The sequence below is a fragment of the Convolutriloba macropyga genome, chromosome 14 (genome assembly GCF_964194025.1).
Source record: "Convolutriloba macropyga chromosome 14, txConMacr16.3, whole genome shotgun sequence".
NCBI lineage: Eukaryota > Metazoa > Xenacoelomorpha > Acoela > Convolutidae > Convolutriloba > Convolutriloba macropyga.
Genome location: NC_134481.1, coordinates 47242291 through 47262426, shown reverse-complemented (window position 1 = coordinate 47262426; position 20136 = coordinate 47242291). Strand labels below are relative to the sequence as shown.

Here is a 20136-nt window from a genome sequence, read left to right as displayed (position 1 = left end):
GGAAAATGTCATTAAACGAACTTGACTGATAGTTCGCAAAACTGTAAAAGAGTCGAGTTAGAAATTATTATTCGAAAACAAAAACAAATTCAGCCAATCACATAAGCTCAGCTATGGCAACAACGTACAATTAACAATGTAACAATAATTAATGTAGTCGAGGTAACCAACAAGATGGTACTATTAAAATTACTTGTATTGCAAAATTAGTACTTCAAAATTTGGGTTGATTGTTATTAAAACAAGGACACAAAAGAAAAAGTTCATGTAAAACAACCTGGCCCTGGACGAACCCTAGTCGTTTCTCGAACCAAGACTGTTTTGTATTTAAACTTTTTTTAAAAAAAATTAAATTCGATCAACTAAGAAGATAGAGTTTACTTGAAGCCCAGAAAAGGAGCAGATAATTATAAAATCGACGACGTCTTCAGATATCAGTTTGACCAATAATGAGCGACTCATCTATTCATCCTCATCCAACTCCGACTTGACCAGCTCAAAGAATCCCGAATCGCCGCCTGAACTGCTATTGGCTGCCGACGAGGGCCGACTAGACGAACAATTGTCTTCAACCAAATAATCGTCCAAACCCATTTGAAATATTTTATCTCGATTCAAAAGCTGTTCTATCATTTCTTCAGTCACTTCTCGACATTCCACCTTTTGCTCTTCCTGCTTTTGAAGGATTTCTTTGATTTCGTCAACGTCGAGAACGTGCTTAGTCAACGCCTTCTGAGAAGCGTTGAAACGTCCTTTCTTTAAGACTACCTTTTCCAGCTTTCGTTTGGCATTGGCTCGGACGACTATCTTCTGATCAATTGTGTTCTCGGATACCAGACGGTATACAACCACAGGCTTAGTTTGCCCAATTCTGTGGCACCTGAAACGCAATCATTTAGTCTTTTTTAAAAGGTGTAACCCTAGTCTCCGGTGTGACAATATCACAGCTTGATAGCGATAAAAATTTTTGAGACGTCTGTTTTGAAAAAAAAATCATAGCTGGTCGATTGTCATACAAGAGCTTCATAGACCTGTAGTCTTAAACTACTAATGAAAGAAATAAGATACCTTATTTGGACCTGCTTTGTATCTAAAAGCTGCTTTCAAATAACGTGCACGTAGCGAAAAATATCCTCAGTCAATCATCACAAACAAAGCCGTTTTGATATTGACGAAAGTCACATGTGATCAGAAAATAGAACTACTCAATTAATTGATGTGCTCGTACGTAACCATTTTAACCCGTTTCTCAAGACGAAATATCACGAAAATTCTGTAGTGAGACGAAAAACTATTAGACCACGAATCGGAAGTACGACAATTGGCATAAAAAGAATATGTTCTACGGGGCAAATGATAGTTCCCACTTATGAAGGCTAGAGAAAAACTTCAATTTTGGGATGCCTAATGTTTTTGGGCCTGCATCATTAGTGGACATAATAATAATTAGTGTCTACTAATAATGCAAGCCCAAAAACATTAGGCATCCAGAAATTTACTCCAGCTTCCATAAGCGGGAACTAACATTTGCCTCTTAATTTATTTAATTTACACCCTCTTTCACACGCGCTAATAAAAACAAAAAAGATGATCACGAGGAAAAGAACATACCCGAATAACGTCGGAAGAATTACTCTCGAACTAGTGAGAGCTCTAATCAATTGCAGCCAGCTTCAGTCGAAGGCGGGGGGCTTGACTGGGACTAAAAAAATCACTAGGGACAAATAACCTCATTAGAGGTTAATATATATACCACTATTAAGTTTTTAAGTGAACAAGGCTGCTCGGTAATGTGCGATCGCACATAAAGTTCCGACCCCGCTCATCATCAATTTTGGCATAATTGTCTACCAAATGAGGAACAGATAGAAAAACAAAAAATTCAAGAATTTTTCAAAAAATGGTGTATGAACGAAAAGATAACCTCCAAAGCAAATAACTCAGTGGAGTAAAAAATGATGCATTAGATTGATGAGATATGCCGATGTTAAAAAAGCGAGCGAAGACGAACGGCAAAATCGAACAACAACAACAAACATTAATTAAATCAAAAAATTTATGTTCGTTTTAAAAGCAAAACTTAATAACAAACTCAAAATAGCTTATGATAAAACTGAAAAAAAAACAAAATAAGTTGTAATTCACCAGAAAAAATGCTTATTCACCAGTTCATAATAAAGCTTGGTAACAATTAGACAAAAAAGAACAGAAACTTTAAAGTTAGAAAATTCGCTGAAAAAAAAAAACAATTAATTTCAAAGTAATGAAAACCATTAGGAATCAACTAAAATATCCCATAGGTTTACAATTACCAATGCATCTATAGAATGGAATTAAGAACTCTTAGTATTCAATTTTTTATGCAGTTACAAAAAGAACAACAAATAGACAACAAACTAAAAATCAATTAAAACTTGCCAGAAAATGCTTTGGAAGCCGTAAAGCCATACTTTGGCCCCAAAGTATGTTCGATTGCACCTTCTTCGAACACCGATACTGTATTATTTGGCCGCTCATTATTGAAAATGAGCAACAATTAGACAAAAAAAAATGCAAAATTATGTAATACTTGTTTTCTTTCAAAAGACATGAAAGCCATTAATTACAGAATGAAAATGTTGAATAGGTTCGTTTGCTCTTCCAAAGGAAGCCCTCGAGAACTGCAATTAACCAGAACATGTCCTACGTCTACAAAAAGAACATCAAATATGACAAAAATCAAAAAATAATTTACTTTTTTTTGTGAAAAACCCGTGTGTCGAAGCCAGTAAATTCATAACGAATTCTTTAAAAACATAAAATTTTGTGAGACCAATCCCTTTTGACACCTTATCTTAAAAAAATAATGTCATCTTTAACCTTTAATTAACGAGACCAGGTAACAAAAAGACAATAAAGGGAACAAAATTTCGAAGTTGAAATGTTTTTTTTTTCATTTAGGAAAACAATTGTTTTCGAAGTCATGAAAGCCATTATCTATCTTCTAATATCAGAACGTCGGCTCATCTTTTGGTAAAAACCAATCAAAGCTGGTCATTGTACAGGAAATTGAATGCGACTAAAAAGACAAAGTAAAAACGACAGTTAAAACAAAGTAAAATTCAATTAAATTTTTCGAGAAAGTAATGTCAAGCGGTAAACAACCACAATTATATCTATAAGGATTAAAATATTATCAATTGTGCGTTGTTTTGAACGCGAAAAATGTGATATATGAACTGAAAATAACGTGATAATTTGACAAAATTAGAAAACATGAAATATGGGCAAATACTATAAATTAAAAAAAATTTGTGAAATCTCGTAGTATCAAAGCCAGAACACCATAACTTCAGGCGTATAACCCTAATAAAGACAGACTGAATTTGAATTCAGCAGAAAGAATGAGCACTCTTTGATTGCTGACACTAAGCTACAAGTTGACAAAAGTAGGAGAAAAATGGAGGCAAAGTTCAATAAGCCGTTTTTTTTAAAAATCAAATAATTTAAAAGTCAAAACGAGCGTAAGCTTTCAAGAACTCAACTAGATAAAATAATTTCAAGCTAATTAGGAAGCCAATAGGACCTATCACTAGAGAGCTTTCATTTGAAATGTTCTGTTGTTTAATTAAAATGAAAAAGATCGAATTTTTTTTATAAACAACCGACTGATGACAATCCGAATTATTTTCGAATTTTAACGGTCCAAGATCGGTACAGAACTAGTCCTGCTAGTGTTGATTGTCCATTAGGAAAAATTAATTTTTGAAATGTCATTGATATAGATATTTTACTTGTTAAAAAATCAAAAGTTAATGCTGCGTTTTTTATAATCAACGAATAAAGTTAGCAAAAAATGGCAAAGTTTTATTTACAGAGCACTCTCAACAGAAGTTGAAGTGGAATTAGCCCCCTTTTCAGTCTACAAAGATTGGGTTAGTGGTGTTTGGGTGTGCACTTCCTGCCAATTTAATCAGAGTGGACTAAAACTTATTTCGTGCTGTTTTTGATGAAAAAAGGAATTTTGTGAAATTTTTAGCCGGAATTTGTGACAAAAAAAATCAATGAAAATAGCCGACAATGTATTTTGTCTTTAAACGTAAAATCAACGACATTTTCATGAAGAATGTTATTAAATTTTATCAAAATTGGCGAAAATTTAGTCAAAAATTCCGAAAAAAGGTGAATGAAATCAACGGAATTCACTCTATTTTCTCGAAAATTTAAACCTCGATATCTCCCTGTCAAAAACGAAAATTAAAAAAATCTTTTTAATTCCATATTCTACGCTTGACAAGCTTTCTAATGATACTAGTCTCAACTCTCTACGATGTATATATCGATCGGCCAAAATTGACTGAACAAAAAAAACCAGTTGAGTATATAGTTCCTCCCCCCTCAAGAGGGGTCGAAACAATGAACAAATGGCACCAGTTTTGGTGCGCTTATCCTTTGACTTTTAGTATTAAATTGCGGCTTGAAATTGTGAATGAGAGAGAATTTAAGATCACGCAAAACGCAGAAACTCAACGGCGTAGAATTCACTCGAAAAGTCAAAAAGCGGTCAAGCGAAAATTTTGCATAACAAACATAGCCGGTAGAAAACCGGAAATGGGGAATACTACCCCCCCCCAACACCTTCCCCCACCCCACACCTTATCTTCACGCAAGCGCAAACACTCACACGCGCGCACACACACACACACACACAATTCTGATTTGTTTAATTTCTGGAAAATGATTCCAGGGAGATCCTATGAATAGAATCGGAGAAACATCCGAAACAATAGATCCGGAGGCTGATAGGCAAAATAACGACGGGCGAATTGCTCTCAAACGACCGGCGAGCGGTTGGCGCCAACTGGGGCATAGGGATGCTAGCATTAAAGAGGAGTTGACCGGAATGCGGTGGGGGGAGCGTTGTAGTGTGTGGGGGGTCAAGCGTTGGGGGTAGTGTTGCGAAGCTCAATGAGAGGGTACTTCAAATTGAGATGCGGAGGAGGGTAGACAATGGGAGTATTGAAGGGGGTAATGGGGGATGATGGCGGGGGTCATACTTTTAAGATTAAGAAGCGCCCTTCACACCATGAAATTGTCTCCTCGAAACAGTTTTCGTTAATCGCATTTTTAGAGTATGGTAAGGCTTAGGGCTCTATCAAACTTTAAGGCTTAGGGCTCTATCAAAGTCCTCTCGACGAAAAATTGGTCAAGCAAAAAATCGGATAAAAGACCACAACACTAATATAATTGCTACAAACTTCGTTTGCGAGCAACTAAAAATGCTTTTTTTACCTGTCCTGAGCCTGCAAGTCCATTTGAGGATTCCAATCAGAGTCGTAAATTATAACAGTATCCGCGGCTGTCAAGTTGATTCCCTGTCCGCCTGCACGAGTTGTCAGCAGAAACAAAAACATTTCCGACTCTTCCCGATTGAATTCGTCAATCTGAGACTGTCGGCTATCTAGACGAGTGGATCCATCTATCCTGGCGTATTTGTATTGTCTTCGAGATAGACTGTCTTCGATAATGTCCAAAATTGAGGTCCATTGAGAAAACACGAGCACCTATAAAAATAGACAGTAGGGAATGAACCTTTGATCGATGCACTGCTCGTTACAATTTTGCCCCCGGGTACATAGATCAAGGAACGCCCCAAAACAAGGCAGATTTTAACTCCAAGCAAAATTGATCCAACAGCTTTGAGTGAGCGCAATTGAGATCACGCAAAAATCAAAAAGCCAAGCGAATAGAAAGTCACTTGAAAGGGAAGAATGTTCTAGAACAAAAGTGCAAAAACGGCAAAAAAGCACAACTTTTGCATAAAAAGACACATACTTACAATAATTGCTTCAAACTTGGTTCGAGAGCAATTAAAACTCAAAATTTCGAAAATCCATATTTTAACAATATTACAAAGATTTTGGCTAATCCTACTTGCAATTGGCCAAAATGAGACCTACAATTCACACAATTTTCATTGGCTAAAGCAAAAAATTAGACCACAAATTTACTACGAATGGATTGCAAAACCATTTAGAAAAAATCCTATCAAAAAACGAAAACTTAGCGGGCAGATTGCCGGAAAATAGCTGCCGTTGACGCATTTGATGCACATCGGGATTGAAACAAAAAGGAAGAGACAAAATGACTGAAATTTTCTTGTTTTTTGGTGTCAAAAGTTCTAATTTTGGAAGCAGCTTCAGTTGGTTTCTAAAACTATACTTAATTCAGAAACTGAAGCTTCAGCTTCAAAACTGAAAGCTAATAAACTTAATACCAATGTCAGCTAGCAAACACTCTGATGAACTTTGATAACCTAATTCTCAATGACTTAATGACCGGGCTTTATCGGTTTATCCCGTCTCTTTCGATTTTGACAGTATTCACCATATTGCGTAATTGAATGAGTGATAGAATTTAAAAAGCATTCAGTTGAAGCAGTTAGTGAAGGTCAGAAGTCAAACGTGAAAATCGTGACTTATGCAAAACGAAAAACGTGATCAAAAGGTAAAGCGAATTAAAAAAAACATAGCCAGAAGGATTCCGCAAACGACTCGAAGTGGAAATCCACTTAAACGCCATCCAACTACTCATCAGACAAAACGTGCCTCCACTAATTTATGATTATCTTGAAACAAAACCACAAAAAAAACAAGAAAATCAAATCTGTTAAAATATTAAATTTTCAGAACTCTGGAGCTGAAAGTACTCTTGTTTGGTAGTAACACCACACAGGGGTTAGTATCAATACCAATAAGCATTAGAAATGGTAACTAAGAACAAAGTTCGAGTAACGGGCATCTAAATTTGGGCTTCATATGTTTATCCCGTTTTTATTTCTGATTCCGTTTTTTCATACTGACTCTGCTCATTTTGAACTGCTTTGCTGAGCAACTTTTAGTAGAATGAGAGAAGAGTGAAACTAGCCTAGAGAAGTCAAAAAGATTTCACGAAAAATGTTGAACAAGCTGCAAACTAAGGTAAAGCGAAAAAAATTTTATTCGACGAAGTAAAAAAAACATAGCAGAACAAGTCCTGACGTACAATTCAAAGATCAGTGAAATAGCCGCATGTGAACAAATCACTAGCGCGAAAGCGAATTTTTGTTCTAACACCATTTTATCAATCTAATTTAAAATTAGAGTGAAAAAATTTTACGCCGCAAATTTACTCGCTTTCTGTTTGGGTGTGACCAAAATCACTACACCAATTTTACTTCAAAAATGAAAATGTATGAACTGATCTGTAAAAAAAAGACAGCGCCCCAACAAATGTAAAACGAAAAAAGAGCGTCGGACGACGAAACAAAAAAACATAGCAGGACAAGTCCTGACGTACAATTCAAAGAATTTTCATTGACTAAACAGAAAAACTAGACCTAGAATGAACTATGAGTGAAATGCGAAAACCATTTTAGAAAAAATCAGATAAAAAAGTAAGAAAAAACAGACAATCAATGTCAAAATGCCGCATGTGAACCAAAAAACCACTAGCGAGAAATGAAAAATTAATTCAAAAAAACTAGGTCTAGAATGAGCTGTGAATAGATTGGGAAAACCATTTAGAAAAAAATCCGATCCAAAAAATCGAAAAAACAGTAAAAATCAGAGTGAAATTGCCGCATGTGAACAAAAAACCACTACCGAGAAACCGAATTTTTGTTCAAACACCGTTTTCTCACTCTACTTTAAAATTAGAGCGAAAAAAATTCACGCCGCAAAACCACTCGCTTTTTCGCTTCATTTCCTGTTTCGGCGTGACCAAAATCACTACTCCAATTTGACTTCAAAAATCATGAAAATGTGTGAACAGATCTTAAAAAAAAGACAGCGCCCCAATACAATTCAAATTCTTTGAATTGTAAAAAACCAAGAGCACCGCAATATAGCTTCGCTCAGATTACAGCTTCGCAGCTATAAAAAGGAGAGCGCCTAAATAATGGCCTGAGAGGCTGACGGCGGCTATTAATCAACTCTGAAGACAATAAAAACTTCAGTCTCACCTTATGACCTCGATCCTTCAACTTGACCAACATTTTATCCAACAGCTCCATCTTCCCACATGACGTCACGTAATCTTCGTACCAATTCATATCACCATCAGGGTGTGGATTAATGAGCAGAAAAGGGTGATTACACACCCGTTTGAGCAAAACCATAAAATTAGTCAGTTTACACTTCTTGAATATTCGTTGCATTTCGTCACCATCATCCAGGACATGAAACGCCGATTGTCTTGAAACTGTGAGTTTAGTCTCATCGCCTTTCATTACATTGGCCATTTCTCTCTCAGCGGTGAACCTTCGATTTTTTCCATAATCTTCCCATAACTTGTCATAATCCATGCGATCTACTTCGTGATTTCTCTGACCCAAAATGGACAAAATAGTTTTCTCAGAGACGATTTTGTAATAATGCAACTGCATATCAGCCATTGGACAATAGACTAGAAGCTCTTGCTTGTCTGGTAAGTCTAGTTCCACTTCGCTTTTGATTCTACGAAGAAGAAATGGGGTCAAAATTTGGTGCACCATTGATAAAACATTTTCTTCGCGTTCTTCGGCACTAGCAATCTTTTTCGCTACATCACTTTCTCCGTTCTCGTTACTACCTTCTTTGCTTGAGTACGTTTGTTCCTTGATTAAGCTGTTCTGATCTAGCCACAAGTGGAAACTTTCGAGATCTGCAAAGATGCCTGAAACAAATTTCTGACCTGTAACTAAATTTGGAGTATAGGTTACGTGATTCTGAAAAAATGAGAAAATGTGACATTCGTCGAGGGCCGGTTTGAGATGTCAGCCCGACTTTCGAACTGACCTTAGCTAGGCATGCAGCACGTTGTAATATCTCAATTGCGCACTTTTAGCGTTTCTACAGTTTTCGGATCTCACCCATTATAGCCCACCCCCACCGCTTAGTGGTCGCTCATATAACGCATGAACCCCATCAATACCCTAAATACACTATACCAGGGGGCAGTAACTTTGTGGTGCCTTTGCTATCATGGCAAAGACCCTTGCGACAAATTATTTGAACTTTATTATATTAGCATGGAACACAACAGGTGCAGTTGATACAATAAACAGGGTGTCAGGACAATATACCCAATGCTATTATAAACGGTTACCTCGACCGTCATAAAATATTTCAAATAATAATAATAATTTAATTGACTTATAAACTTAATGAGACCAGCAAATGACGCCATGTACTTTTGGCAAATAAGCTAGAGCAGCATCGTATCAATCGACAGTTAGTATATTTCACCCCTATTTTTACTATAATTCAAACAAGCAAAATGACGGAAGAAATTTTCCTAAAATATTCTTTTATAATTACATCTGTAAATCATTGCCCCTTAAAGCACGCACGTACACAAAAATGCTGAAAGTCTGCAGTACCAGAAGTTAAAATGCCAGAAGTTCCTATACGTAGCCAGAAGTGCACTTCCATTGTATTTCGTCATTTTAAAACGTGCGCGTGTTCAAAGCATGGTTACGTGACTCTGCAGAATTCACTTCAAAATTCTGACTTAAGTAAACTTACATAATAGTATCAATTGAGTTCAGCTCAATAAACTTGTAGATGAGACGCCTAGTGCTGATTAATCAATCTCCCAGCTGGAACAACGAATGGATTGGACTCTTTATATCTTAGCGCTAAAAAGTCGTGCTTATCTTTCAGCGAGTAAGCATTTTGAGGATAGCGCCGCGATCAACAACGACCGACGGAAATGAACAGAAGGCGTTATGCCATGGGTTGGAATTTCACTCAATTTTATGAATAACACAATGTTTGTGAGTACCAAGAAAGCTGGAAAAATATTGACGCGATATAATCGGTACTCTCGTTGAGCCTTTTATGAAAATCTGCGAGGAATTGCGTATTTTCTAGCATCATTACTCTTCCACACTCCACTATGCTTACATTTGATTTTCTTCTAGAAAAGCAGCTGCCATAACGGAGCCGCCTTGGCATAGTTATTCTACCTATCTGAACCTAACAAAGCAATTTGGGAATTCTATCAAACGTAAAGTCCGAAATACAGAATCTTCAACATATTCTCAATCAGCATTACAATATACTCCATCAATTATTACACCTAAAACAAGCACGTACACGAAAATGCCGAAAATGCCAAAATGCAGTGCAAGAAGTTCCTAGACGTAGCCAGAATTTCGCTTCCATTGACATTCTTCATTTTAAAACGTGCACATGATCAAAACATGGTTACGTGACTCTGTTAAGTCACTTCAAAATTCTGACTTAAAATCTCGAACAGCTACGTGGTTCTCGATAAACTCCATAAGCTTTCAATGACTTCAAGCAGAGTTACGCAACCTACCAGTCGATGTATGTCGCACCAGAAAAAGGAGGTCAATGCTTATCAATTGTAAGTAATTACCATATCTGTTTTTGTTAAAGCGATTGAAATTTGAGGGGGTTCGAAATTACTTCGTCTGTTTAAAATAAATACACAAAAAGCAATAAGTCAGAGACTGAAAGGTCAATAAAGTCATCTGTCATGCAAGAATTTTGCACAAAAAGACGATTACAATAATTGATTCAAATTTCGTACGAGAGAAATTACAAATATTCCAGTGACAAAACATAAGCGACTAACGTCGGGCGAATTACTCTCAAACGACTGGCGAGCAGTTGCCTTCGTCAGAAGCTAGCTACGGTTTAGGGAGGCTAGCTTTGGCTCAATTGAATAGGCGTGGGGTGCGCACGCCGGCACGCTTCGGTTGCTTGTTGTGCACGGGAAGGGGTCGAGAGCGCTGTGTTACGGGTAGAAATATGCAAAGGGGGTGGGGATTGAGGTCGTGTAGTGAAGCGGAAGAGAGGCGGGAGGGTCAAATTCTTAGAACGGACCTTCACGCATTGAAAATATGTCTCCAAAATTCACTCCCGCATACTTAGATTCTAATGAGCCGAAAGGCTGTAACACAACTTAATGCCCTCTTGGCACCATCTGTTTAATCTTTTTTTGAGGACATTAGTGAGACCAAAAATCGGTCAAGTAAAAACACCGCATAAAAAAACAGGTTTGAGAGTATTTAATGACTAAAGAACAATTCCTGTAATTGCTATAAACAGCTCTTGATAAAAAACGGTCATAATAAAAACATTTTTTAAACATTGATGATAAAGGTCTCGTAACAATGTCGGGCGAAACGACCGGCGATCCATTGGCTTTATTAGTAGCCAGCAGGAGCTTAGGGATGCTAGCATTAGGGGGGTCAAGCAGGGGGGTCAAGCAGGGGTGATAAGAGGGAGGTCCAAATCGCCAGCTAGAGCTACATGTATCCCGTTGTTGTTGAGGACAGAAAGGGCGACAAGAAATTGGAAAAGCATAAAAAACCACAGGGACAAAATAATTACTACAAATTTCGTTTGAGAGCAATCGAACCCTAAATTAGGCACGACTGATACGAAACAAAAACAATCCGCATGAGAGCTGTTGAGATTCATGTTAAAAAGATTGAGGACATAGCAGAGATCAGCAACAAACGACGGAAAAACAGAACACGTAATGGCATGGGTTGGAATTTCAACCAGTCATATGAATAACAAAATGTTTGAGAGTACCAAGACAGCTGAAAATATTGACGCGATATAATCGGTACTCTCGTTGAGCCTTTTATGAAAATCTGTGAGGAATTGCGTATTCTCTAGCATCATTACTCTTCCACACTCCACTATGCTTACATTTGAGTTTGTTCTAGAAAAGCAGCTGCCATAACGGAGCCGCCTTGGCATAGTTATTCTACCTATCTGAACCTAACAAAGCAATTTGGGAATTCTATCAAACGTAAAGTCCGAAATACAGAATATTCAACATCCTCAATCAGCATTACAAAATACTCCTTCAATTATTACACCTAAAACAAGCATGTACACGAAAATGCCGAAAGTCTGCAGTACAAGAAGTTCCCAGATGTAACCAGAAATTCGCTTCCATTGACATTCGTCATCTTAAAACGTGCACATGATCAAAGCATGGTTACGTGACTCTGTTAAGTCACTTCAAAATTCTGACTTAAAATATCGAACCGCTACGTGGTTCTCGATAAACTCCAGAAGTTTTCAATGACTTCAAGCAGAGTTACGTAACCTACCAGTCGATGTATGTCGCACCAGAAAAAGGAGGTCAATGCTTATCAATTGTAAGTAATTACAATATCTGTTTTAAAGCGAATGAAATTTTAGGGGGTTCGAACTTACTTCGTCTGTTTTTAAAATGGATACCCAAAAAGCAATAAGTCAGAGAGTGAAAGGCCAATAAAGTCATCTGTCATGCAAGAATTTTGCACAAAAAGACTTACAATAATTGATTCAAATTTCGTACGAGAGAAATTACAAATATTCCAGTGACAAAACATAAGCGACTAACGTCGGGCGAATTACTCTCAAACGACTGGCGAGCAGTTGCCTTCGTCAGAAGCTAGCTACGGTTTAGGGAGGCTAGCTTTGGCTCAATTGAATAGGCGTGGGGTGCGCACGCCGGCACGCTTCGGTTGCTTGTTGTGCACGGGAAGGGGTCGAGAGCGCTGTGTTACGGGTAGAAATATGCAAAGGGGGTGGGGATTGAGGTCGTGTAGTGAAGCGGAAGAGAGGCGGGAGGGTCAAATTCTTAGAACGGACCTTCACGCATTGAAAATATGTCTCCAAAATTCACCCCCGCATACTTAGATTCTAATGAGCCGAAAGGCTGTAACACAACTTAATGCCCTCTTGGCACCATCTGTTTAATCTTTTTTTGAGGACATTAGTGAGACCAAAAATCGGTCAAGTAAAAACACCGCATAAAAAAACAGGTTTGAGAGTATTTAATGACTAAAGAACAATTCCTGTAATTGCTATAAACAGCTCTTGATAAAAAACGGTCATAATAAAAACATTTTTTAAACATTGATGATAAAGGTCTCGTAACAATGTCGGGCGAAACGACCGGCGAGCCATTGGCTTTAGTAGTAGCCAGCAGGAGCTTAGGGATGCTAGCATTAGGGGGGTCAAGCAGGGGGGTCAAGCAGGGGTGATAAGAGGGAGGTCCAAATCGCCAGCTAGAGCTACATGTATCCCGTTGTTGTTGAGGACAGAAAGGGCGACAAGAAATTGGAAAAGCATAAAAAACCACAGGGACAAAATAATTACTACAAATTTCGTTTGAGAGCAATCGAACCCTAAATTAGGCACGACTGATACGAAACAAAAACAATCCGCATGAGAGCTGTTGAGATTCATGTTAAAAAGATTGAGGACATAGCAGAGATCAGCAACAAACGACGGAAAAACAGAACACGTAATGGCATGGGTTGGAATTTCAACCAGTCATATGAATAACAAAATGTTTGAGAGTACCAAGACAGCTGAAAAAATATTGACGCGATATAATCGGTACTCTCGTTGAGCCTTTTATGAAAATCTGTGAGGAATTGCGTATTCTCTAGCATCATTACTCTCTTCCACACTCCACTATGCTTACATTTGATTTTCTTCCAGAAAAGCAGCTGCCATAACGGAGCCGCCCTGGCATAGTCATTCTACCTATCTGAACCTAACAAAGCAATTCGGGACTTCTATCAAACGCGAAGTCCGAAATACAGAATCTTAACCTATTCTCAATCAGCATTACAAAATACTGGTTCAATTATTACCGCTAAAAGACGCACGTACACAAAATGCCGAAAGTCTGAAGTGCCAGAAGTTAAAATGCCACAGTTCCTATACGTAGCCAGAAGTGCACTTCTATTGTATTTAGTCATTTTAAAACGAGCGCGAGTTCAAAGCATGGTTACGTGACTCTGCAGAATTCACTTCAAAATTCTGACTTAAGTAAACTTACATAATAGTATCAATTGAGTTCAGCTCAATAAACTTGTAGATGAGACGCCTAGTGCTGATTAATCAATCTCCCAGCTGGAACAACGAATGGATTGGACTCTTTATATCTTAGCGCTAAAAAGTTGTGCTTATCCTTCAGCGAGTAAGCATTTTGAGGATAGCGCCGCGATCAACAACGACCGACGGAAATGAACAGAACGCGTTATGCCATGGGTTGGAATTTCACTCAATTTTATGAATAACACAATGTTTGTGAGTACCAAGAAAGCTGGAAAAATAATGACGCGATATAATCGGTACTCTCGTTGAGCCTGTTATGAAAATCTGCGAGGAATTGCGTATTTTCTAGCATCATTACTCTTCCACACTCCACTATGCTTACATTTGAGTTTGTTCTAGAAAAGCAGCTTCCATAACGGAGCCGCCTTGGCATAGTTATTCTACCTATCTGAACCTAACAAAGCAATTTGGGAATTCTATCAAACGTAAAGTCCGAAATACAGAATATTCAACATCCTCAATCAGCATTACAAAATACTCCTTCAATTATTACACCTAAAACAAGCATGTACACGAAAATGCCGAAAGTCTGCAGTACAAGAAGTTCCCAGATGTAACCAGAAATTCGCTTCCATTGACATTCGTCATCTTAAAACGTGCACATGATCAAAGCATGGTTACGTGACTCTGTTAAGTCACTTCAAAATTCTGACTTAAAATATCGAACCACTACGTGGTTCTCGATAAACTCCAGAAGTTTTCAATGACTTCAAGCAGAGTTACGTAACCTACCAGTCGATGTATGTCGCACCAGAAAAAGGAGGTCAATGCTTATCAATTGTAAGTAATTACAATATCTGTTTTAAAGCGAATGAAATTTTAGGGGGTTCGAACTTACTTCGTCTGTTTTTAAAATGGATACCCAAAAAGCAATAAGTCAGAGAGTGAAAGGCCAATAAAGTCATCTGTCATGCAAGAATTTTGCACAAAAAGACTTACAATAATTGATTCAAATTTCGTACGAGAGAAATTACAAATATTCCAGTGACAAAACATAAGCGACTAACGTCGGGCGAATTACTCTCAAACGACTGGCGAGCGGTTGCCTTCGTCAGAAGCTAGCTACGGTTTAGGGATGCTAGCTTCGGCTCAACTGAATAGGCGTGGGGTGCGCATGTCGGCACGCTTCGGTTGCTTGTTGTGAACGGGAAGGGTTCGAGAGCGCTGTGTTACGGGTAGAAATATGCAAAGGGGGTGGGGATTGAGGTCGTGTAGTGAAGCGGAAGAGAGGCGGGAGGGTCAACTTCTTAGAACTGACCTTCACGCATTAAAAATATGTCTCCAAAATTCACCCCCGCATACTTAGATTCTATTGAGCCGAATGGCTGTAACACAACTTAATACCCTCTTGGCACCATCTGTTTAACCTTTTTTTGAGGACAAAACTTCAAATTAGTGAGACAAAAAATCTGTCAAGTAAAAACATCGCATAAAAAACAGGTTTGAGAGTATTTAATGACTAAAGAACAATTCCTGTATTCGCTATTCTAAGACAGCTCTTTTGATAAAAAAAAGGGTCATAATAAAAACATTTCTTGCACATTGATGATAACGGACTCGCAACAATGTCGGGCGAAACGACCGGCAATCCATTGGCTTTGGTAGTAGCCAGCAGGAGTTTAGGGATGCTAGCATTAGGGGGGTCAAGCAGGGGGTGATAAGAGGGAGGACCAAATCCCCAGCTAGAGCTACCTGTATCCCGTTGTTGAGGACAGAAAGGGCGACAACAAATTGGAAAAGCATAAAAAAACCACAGGGACAATATAATTACTACAAATTTCGTTTGAGAGCAATCGAACCCTAAATTAGAGATGATTGATACGAAAGAAAAACAGAATCCGCATGAGAGCTCTTCAGATTCATGTTAAAAAGATTGAGGACATAGCCGTGATCGACAACGAACGACGGAAAAACAGAAGACATAATGGCATGGATTGGAACTCCAACCAATCATATGAATAACACAATGTTTGAGAGTACCAAGACAGCTGGAAAAAAATTGGCGCGATATAATCGGTACTCTCATTGAGCCTTTTATGAAAATCTGTGAGGAATTGCGTATTCTCTAGCATCATTACTCTCTTCCACACTCCACTATGCTTACATTTGATTTTCTTCTAGAAAAGCAGCTGCCATAACGGAGCGGCCTTGGCATAGTCATTCCACCTATCTGAATCTCACAAAGCAATTTGGGACTTCTATCAAACGCAAAGTCCAAAATACAGAATCTTCAACGTATTCTCAATCAGCATTACAAAATACTGCTTAAATTATTACCCCTAAAACACGCACGTACACGAAAATGCCGAAAGTCTGCAGTGACTGAAGTTAAAATGTCAGAAGTTCCTAGACGTAGCCAGAAGTTCGCTTCCATTGACATTCGTCATTTTAAAACGTGCACATGATCAATGCATGGTTACGTGACTCTGTTAAGTCACTTCAAAAATCTGACTTAAAATCTCGAACAGCTACGTGGTTCTCGATAAACTCCATAAGCTTTCAATGACTTCAAGCAGAGTTACGTAACCTACAAGTCGATGTATGTCGCACCAGAAAAAGGAGGTCAATGCTTATCAATTGTAAGTAATTACCATATCTGTTTTTGTTAAAGCGATTGAAATTTGAGTTCAGCCAAATAAACTCGTAGATGAGACGCCCAGTGTTGATTAATCAATCTCCCAGCTGGAACAACGAATGGATTGGATTCTTGATATCTTAGCGCTAAAAAGTCGTGCTTATCTTTCAGCGAGTTAAGCATTTTGAGGACAGCGCCGCGATCAACAACGACCGACGGAAAAAAACAGAAGGCGTTATGCCATGGGTTGGAATTTCACTCAATTTTATGAATAACACAATGTTTGTGAGTACCAAGAAAGCTAGAAAAAAATTGACGCGATATAATCGGTACTCTCGTTGAGCCTTTTATGAAAATCTGTGAGGAATTGCGTATTTTCTAGCATCATTACTCTTCCACACCACCATGCTTACATTTGATTTTCTTCTAGAAAAGCCGCTGCCATAACGGAGCCGCCTTGGCATAGTTATTCTACCTATCTGAAACTAACAAAGCAATTTGGGAATTCTATCGAACGTAAAGTCCAAAATACAGAATATTCAACATTCTCAATCAGCATTACAAAATACTCCTTCAATTATTACACCTAAAACAAGCATGTACACGAAAATGCCGAAAGTCTGCAGTACAAGAAGTTCCTAGATGTAACCAGAAATTCGCTTCCATTGACATTCGTCATTTTAAAACGTGCACATGATCAAAGCATGGTTACGTGACTCTGTTAAGTCACTTCAAAATTCTGACTTAAAATCTCGCACCGCTACGTGGTTCCCGATAAACTCCAGACGTTTTTAATAACTTCAAGCAGAGTTACGTAAACTACCAGTCGATGTATGTCGCACCAGAAAAAGGAGGTCAATGCTTATCAATTGTAAGTAATTACCATATCTGTTTTTGTTAAAGCGATTGAAATTTGAGTTCAGCCAAATAAACTCGTAGATGAGACGCCTAGTGTTGATTAATCAATCTCCCAGCTGGAACAACGAATGGATTGGATTAATGATATCTTAGCGCTAAAAAGTCGTGCTTATCTTTCAGCGAGTAAGCATTTTGAGGACAGCGCCGCGATCAACAACAACCGACGGAAATAAACAGAAGGCGTTATGCCATGGGTTGGAATTTCACTCAATTTTATGAAAAACACAATGTTTGTGAGTACCAAGAAAGCTAGACAAATATTGACGCGATATAATCGGTACTCTCGTTGAGCCTTTTATGAAAATCTGTGAGAATTGCGTATTTTCTAGCATCATTACTCTTCCACACCACTATGCTTACATTTGATTTTCTTCTAGAAAAGCAATTGCCATAACGGAGCCGCCTTGGCATAGTTATTCTACCTATCTGAATCTAACAAAGCAATTTGGGAATTCTATCGAACGTAAAGTCCAAAATACAGAATATTCAACATCCTAAATCAGCATTACAAAATACTCCTTCAATTATTACACCTAAAACAAGCACGTACACGAAAATGCCGAAAATGCCAAAATGCAGTGCAAGAAGTTCCTAGACGTAGCCAGAAGTTCGCTTCCATTGACATTCTTCATTTTAAAACGTGCACATGATCAAAACATGGTTACGTGACTCTGTTAAGTCACTTCAAAATTCTGACTTAAAATATCGAACCGCTACGTGGTTCTCGATAAACTCCAGAAGTTTTCAATAACTTCAAGCAGAGTTACGTAACCTACCAGTCGATGTATGTCGCACCAGAAAAAGGAGGCCAATGTTTATCAATTGTAAGTAATTACTATATCTGTTTTTTAAAAGCGATTGAAATTTGAGGGGGTTCGAAGTTACTTCTGTTTAAAATAGATACACAAAAAGTAATAAGTCAGGGACTGAAAGGTCAACAAAATCGCACTCTTAGATTCCAATGAGCCGAATAACTGTAACACAACTTAATGACCCCTTGGCGCAATCTGTTTAACCTTTTTTTGAGGACAAAACTTCAAATTAGTGAGACAAAAAATCTGTCAAGTAAAAACATCGCATAAAAAACAGGTTTGAGAGTATTTAATGACTAAAGAACAATTCCTGTATTCGCTATTCTAAGACAGCTCTTTTGATAAAAAAAGGGTCATAATAAAAATTTTTTTACACATTGATGATAAAGGTCTCGAAACATAATGTCGGGCGAAACGACCGGCAATCCATTGGCTTTGGTAGTAGCCAGCAGGAGTTTAGGGATGCTAGCATTAGGGGGGTCAAGCAGGGGGTGATAAGAGGGAGGACCAAATCGCCAGCTAGAGCTACCTGTATCCCGTTGTTGAGGACAGAAAGGGCGACAAGAAAATGGAAAAGCATAAAAAACCACAGGGACAATTTAATTACTACAAATTTCATTTGAGAGCAATCGAACCCTAAATTAGGCACGACTGATACGAAACAAAAACAATCCGCATGAGAGCTGTTGAGATTAATGTTAAAAAGATTGAGGACATAGCAGAGATCAGCAACAAACGACGGAAAAACAGAACACGTAATGGCATGGGTTGGAATTTCACAGGGATAATATAATTACTACAAATTTCGTTTGAGAGCAATCGAACTCTAAATTAGGGATGACTGATACGAAACAAAAACAGAATTCGTATGAGAGCTGCTGAAATTCATGTTAAAAAGTTTTATTTGTAGAAACAAAATCTCACCTAATTTGAGGAAAAATACGTTTCTTAAACCTTGGGAGAGCAAAAAAATATAGTTATTACTTATAATTTTCTCAGTGTCAAATCAGTAGTTTTTTATACGATAAATAGAACTATACAATTCTGATTTCTTTCCGTTTTTGAATTAGGATTTGATTTTTTTATTAACAAATTTCATACATATTGTTGAGTGACATTTGAATAATTTTGTATCTTCAAAAGTTTGCGTATTGTCCAGACGCCTGATTTCAAAAGATGTTAAAAGACGTGGACGTTATTCAAGCTCCACAAAAATATCTCGATAGCAAAAAGAAATCGATCGCTAACGGATATGACCAGTATACGCGAAGTTGCCCAGCCTAATTCCTAAACCTCTCCGCTAACTTTTGAAAATTTAACTTTTAAACAAGTTTTTTTTTGGACTTTAATTCAGATTTGATGAACTTGCTTGGCATAAATTCGATTAACTTACTGGGCATGAGAAAGTGTAGAAGTGACCACAATTCATTGAGATTATTCTGAAGAGGAGTTCCTGTGAGGAGAACCTTGTTCTGACAAGAGTAGAACTTCATTTCCTTCAACAGCTTACAGTTCATATTCTTCAGTCTGTGTCCCTCGTCCACCACAAGGTAGTTCCACTGGAACCTGTATAGAAACAAAAGGGAACGTTTTGCTAATCCCCGGGGGATTGTGAACATCTATATTGAGTCGAACGATGGCAGAGTCATATGAAAAAAAAAGAACAGGAACCGATTGCCAAAGAATCGATTGATTCATTTTAAAGGACAAAATGCAAGAAATTGCCAAACTAAATCAGTTGAGGCCGCTTGATTATCGTTGGTGCACGGTTGGGTTGCCCCCACTGACTTTACGGGAAGAAGAGGGGGAAGGGAAGGAGAGAGGATGACTAAGAGGTGGAGAAAGATAAAGAGAAGCAGGACGCAAAATATTTTCACATGACAGTAATTTACCGACATCTCCAAGCACATCATACCACTTCATAATAAAAAGCAAATTAAAATCT

At 37.9% G+C, this 20136-nt stretch overlaps 1 protein-coding gene across 1 annotated transcript in view; it reads right to left on the bottom strand.

Moving 5' to 3' along the window:
• Window positions 1–52: 52 nt before the first annotated feature.
• Window positions 53–20136, bottom strand: part of LOC142353251 (lymphoid-specific helicase-like) — a 76045-nt gene continuing 55961 nt past the window's right edge. Inside the window, exons 4-7 of the mRNA XM_075405485.1 lie at window positions 19585–19757; window positions 7982–8673; window positions 5272–5543; window positions 53–880 (exon numbers count right to left, since the gene is read on the bottom strand). Coding sequence (XP_075261600.1) covers window positions 463–880; window positions 5272–5543; window positions 7982–8673; window positions 19585–19757 — 1555 coding nt within the window. The 3' untranslated portion in view covers window positions 53–462. The remainder of the gene's footprint in view (window positions 881–5271; window positions 5544–7981; window positions 8674–19584; window positions 19758–20136) is intronic.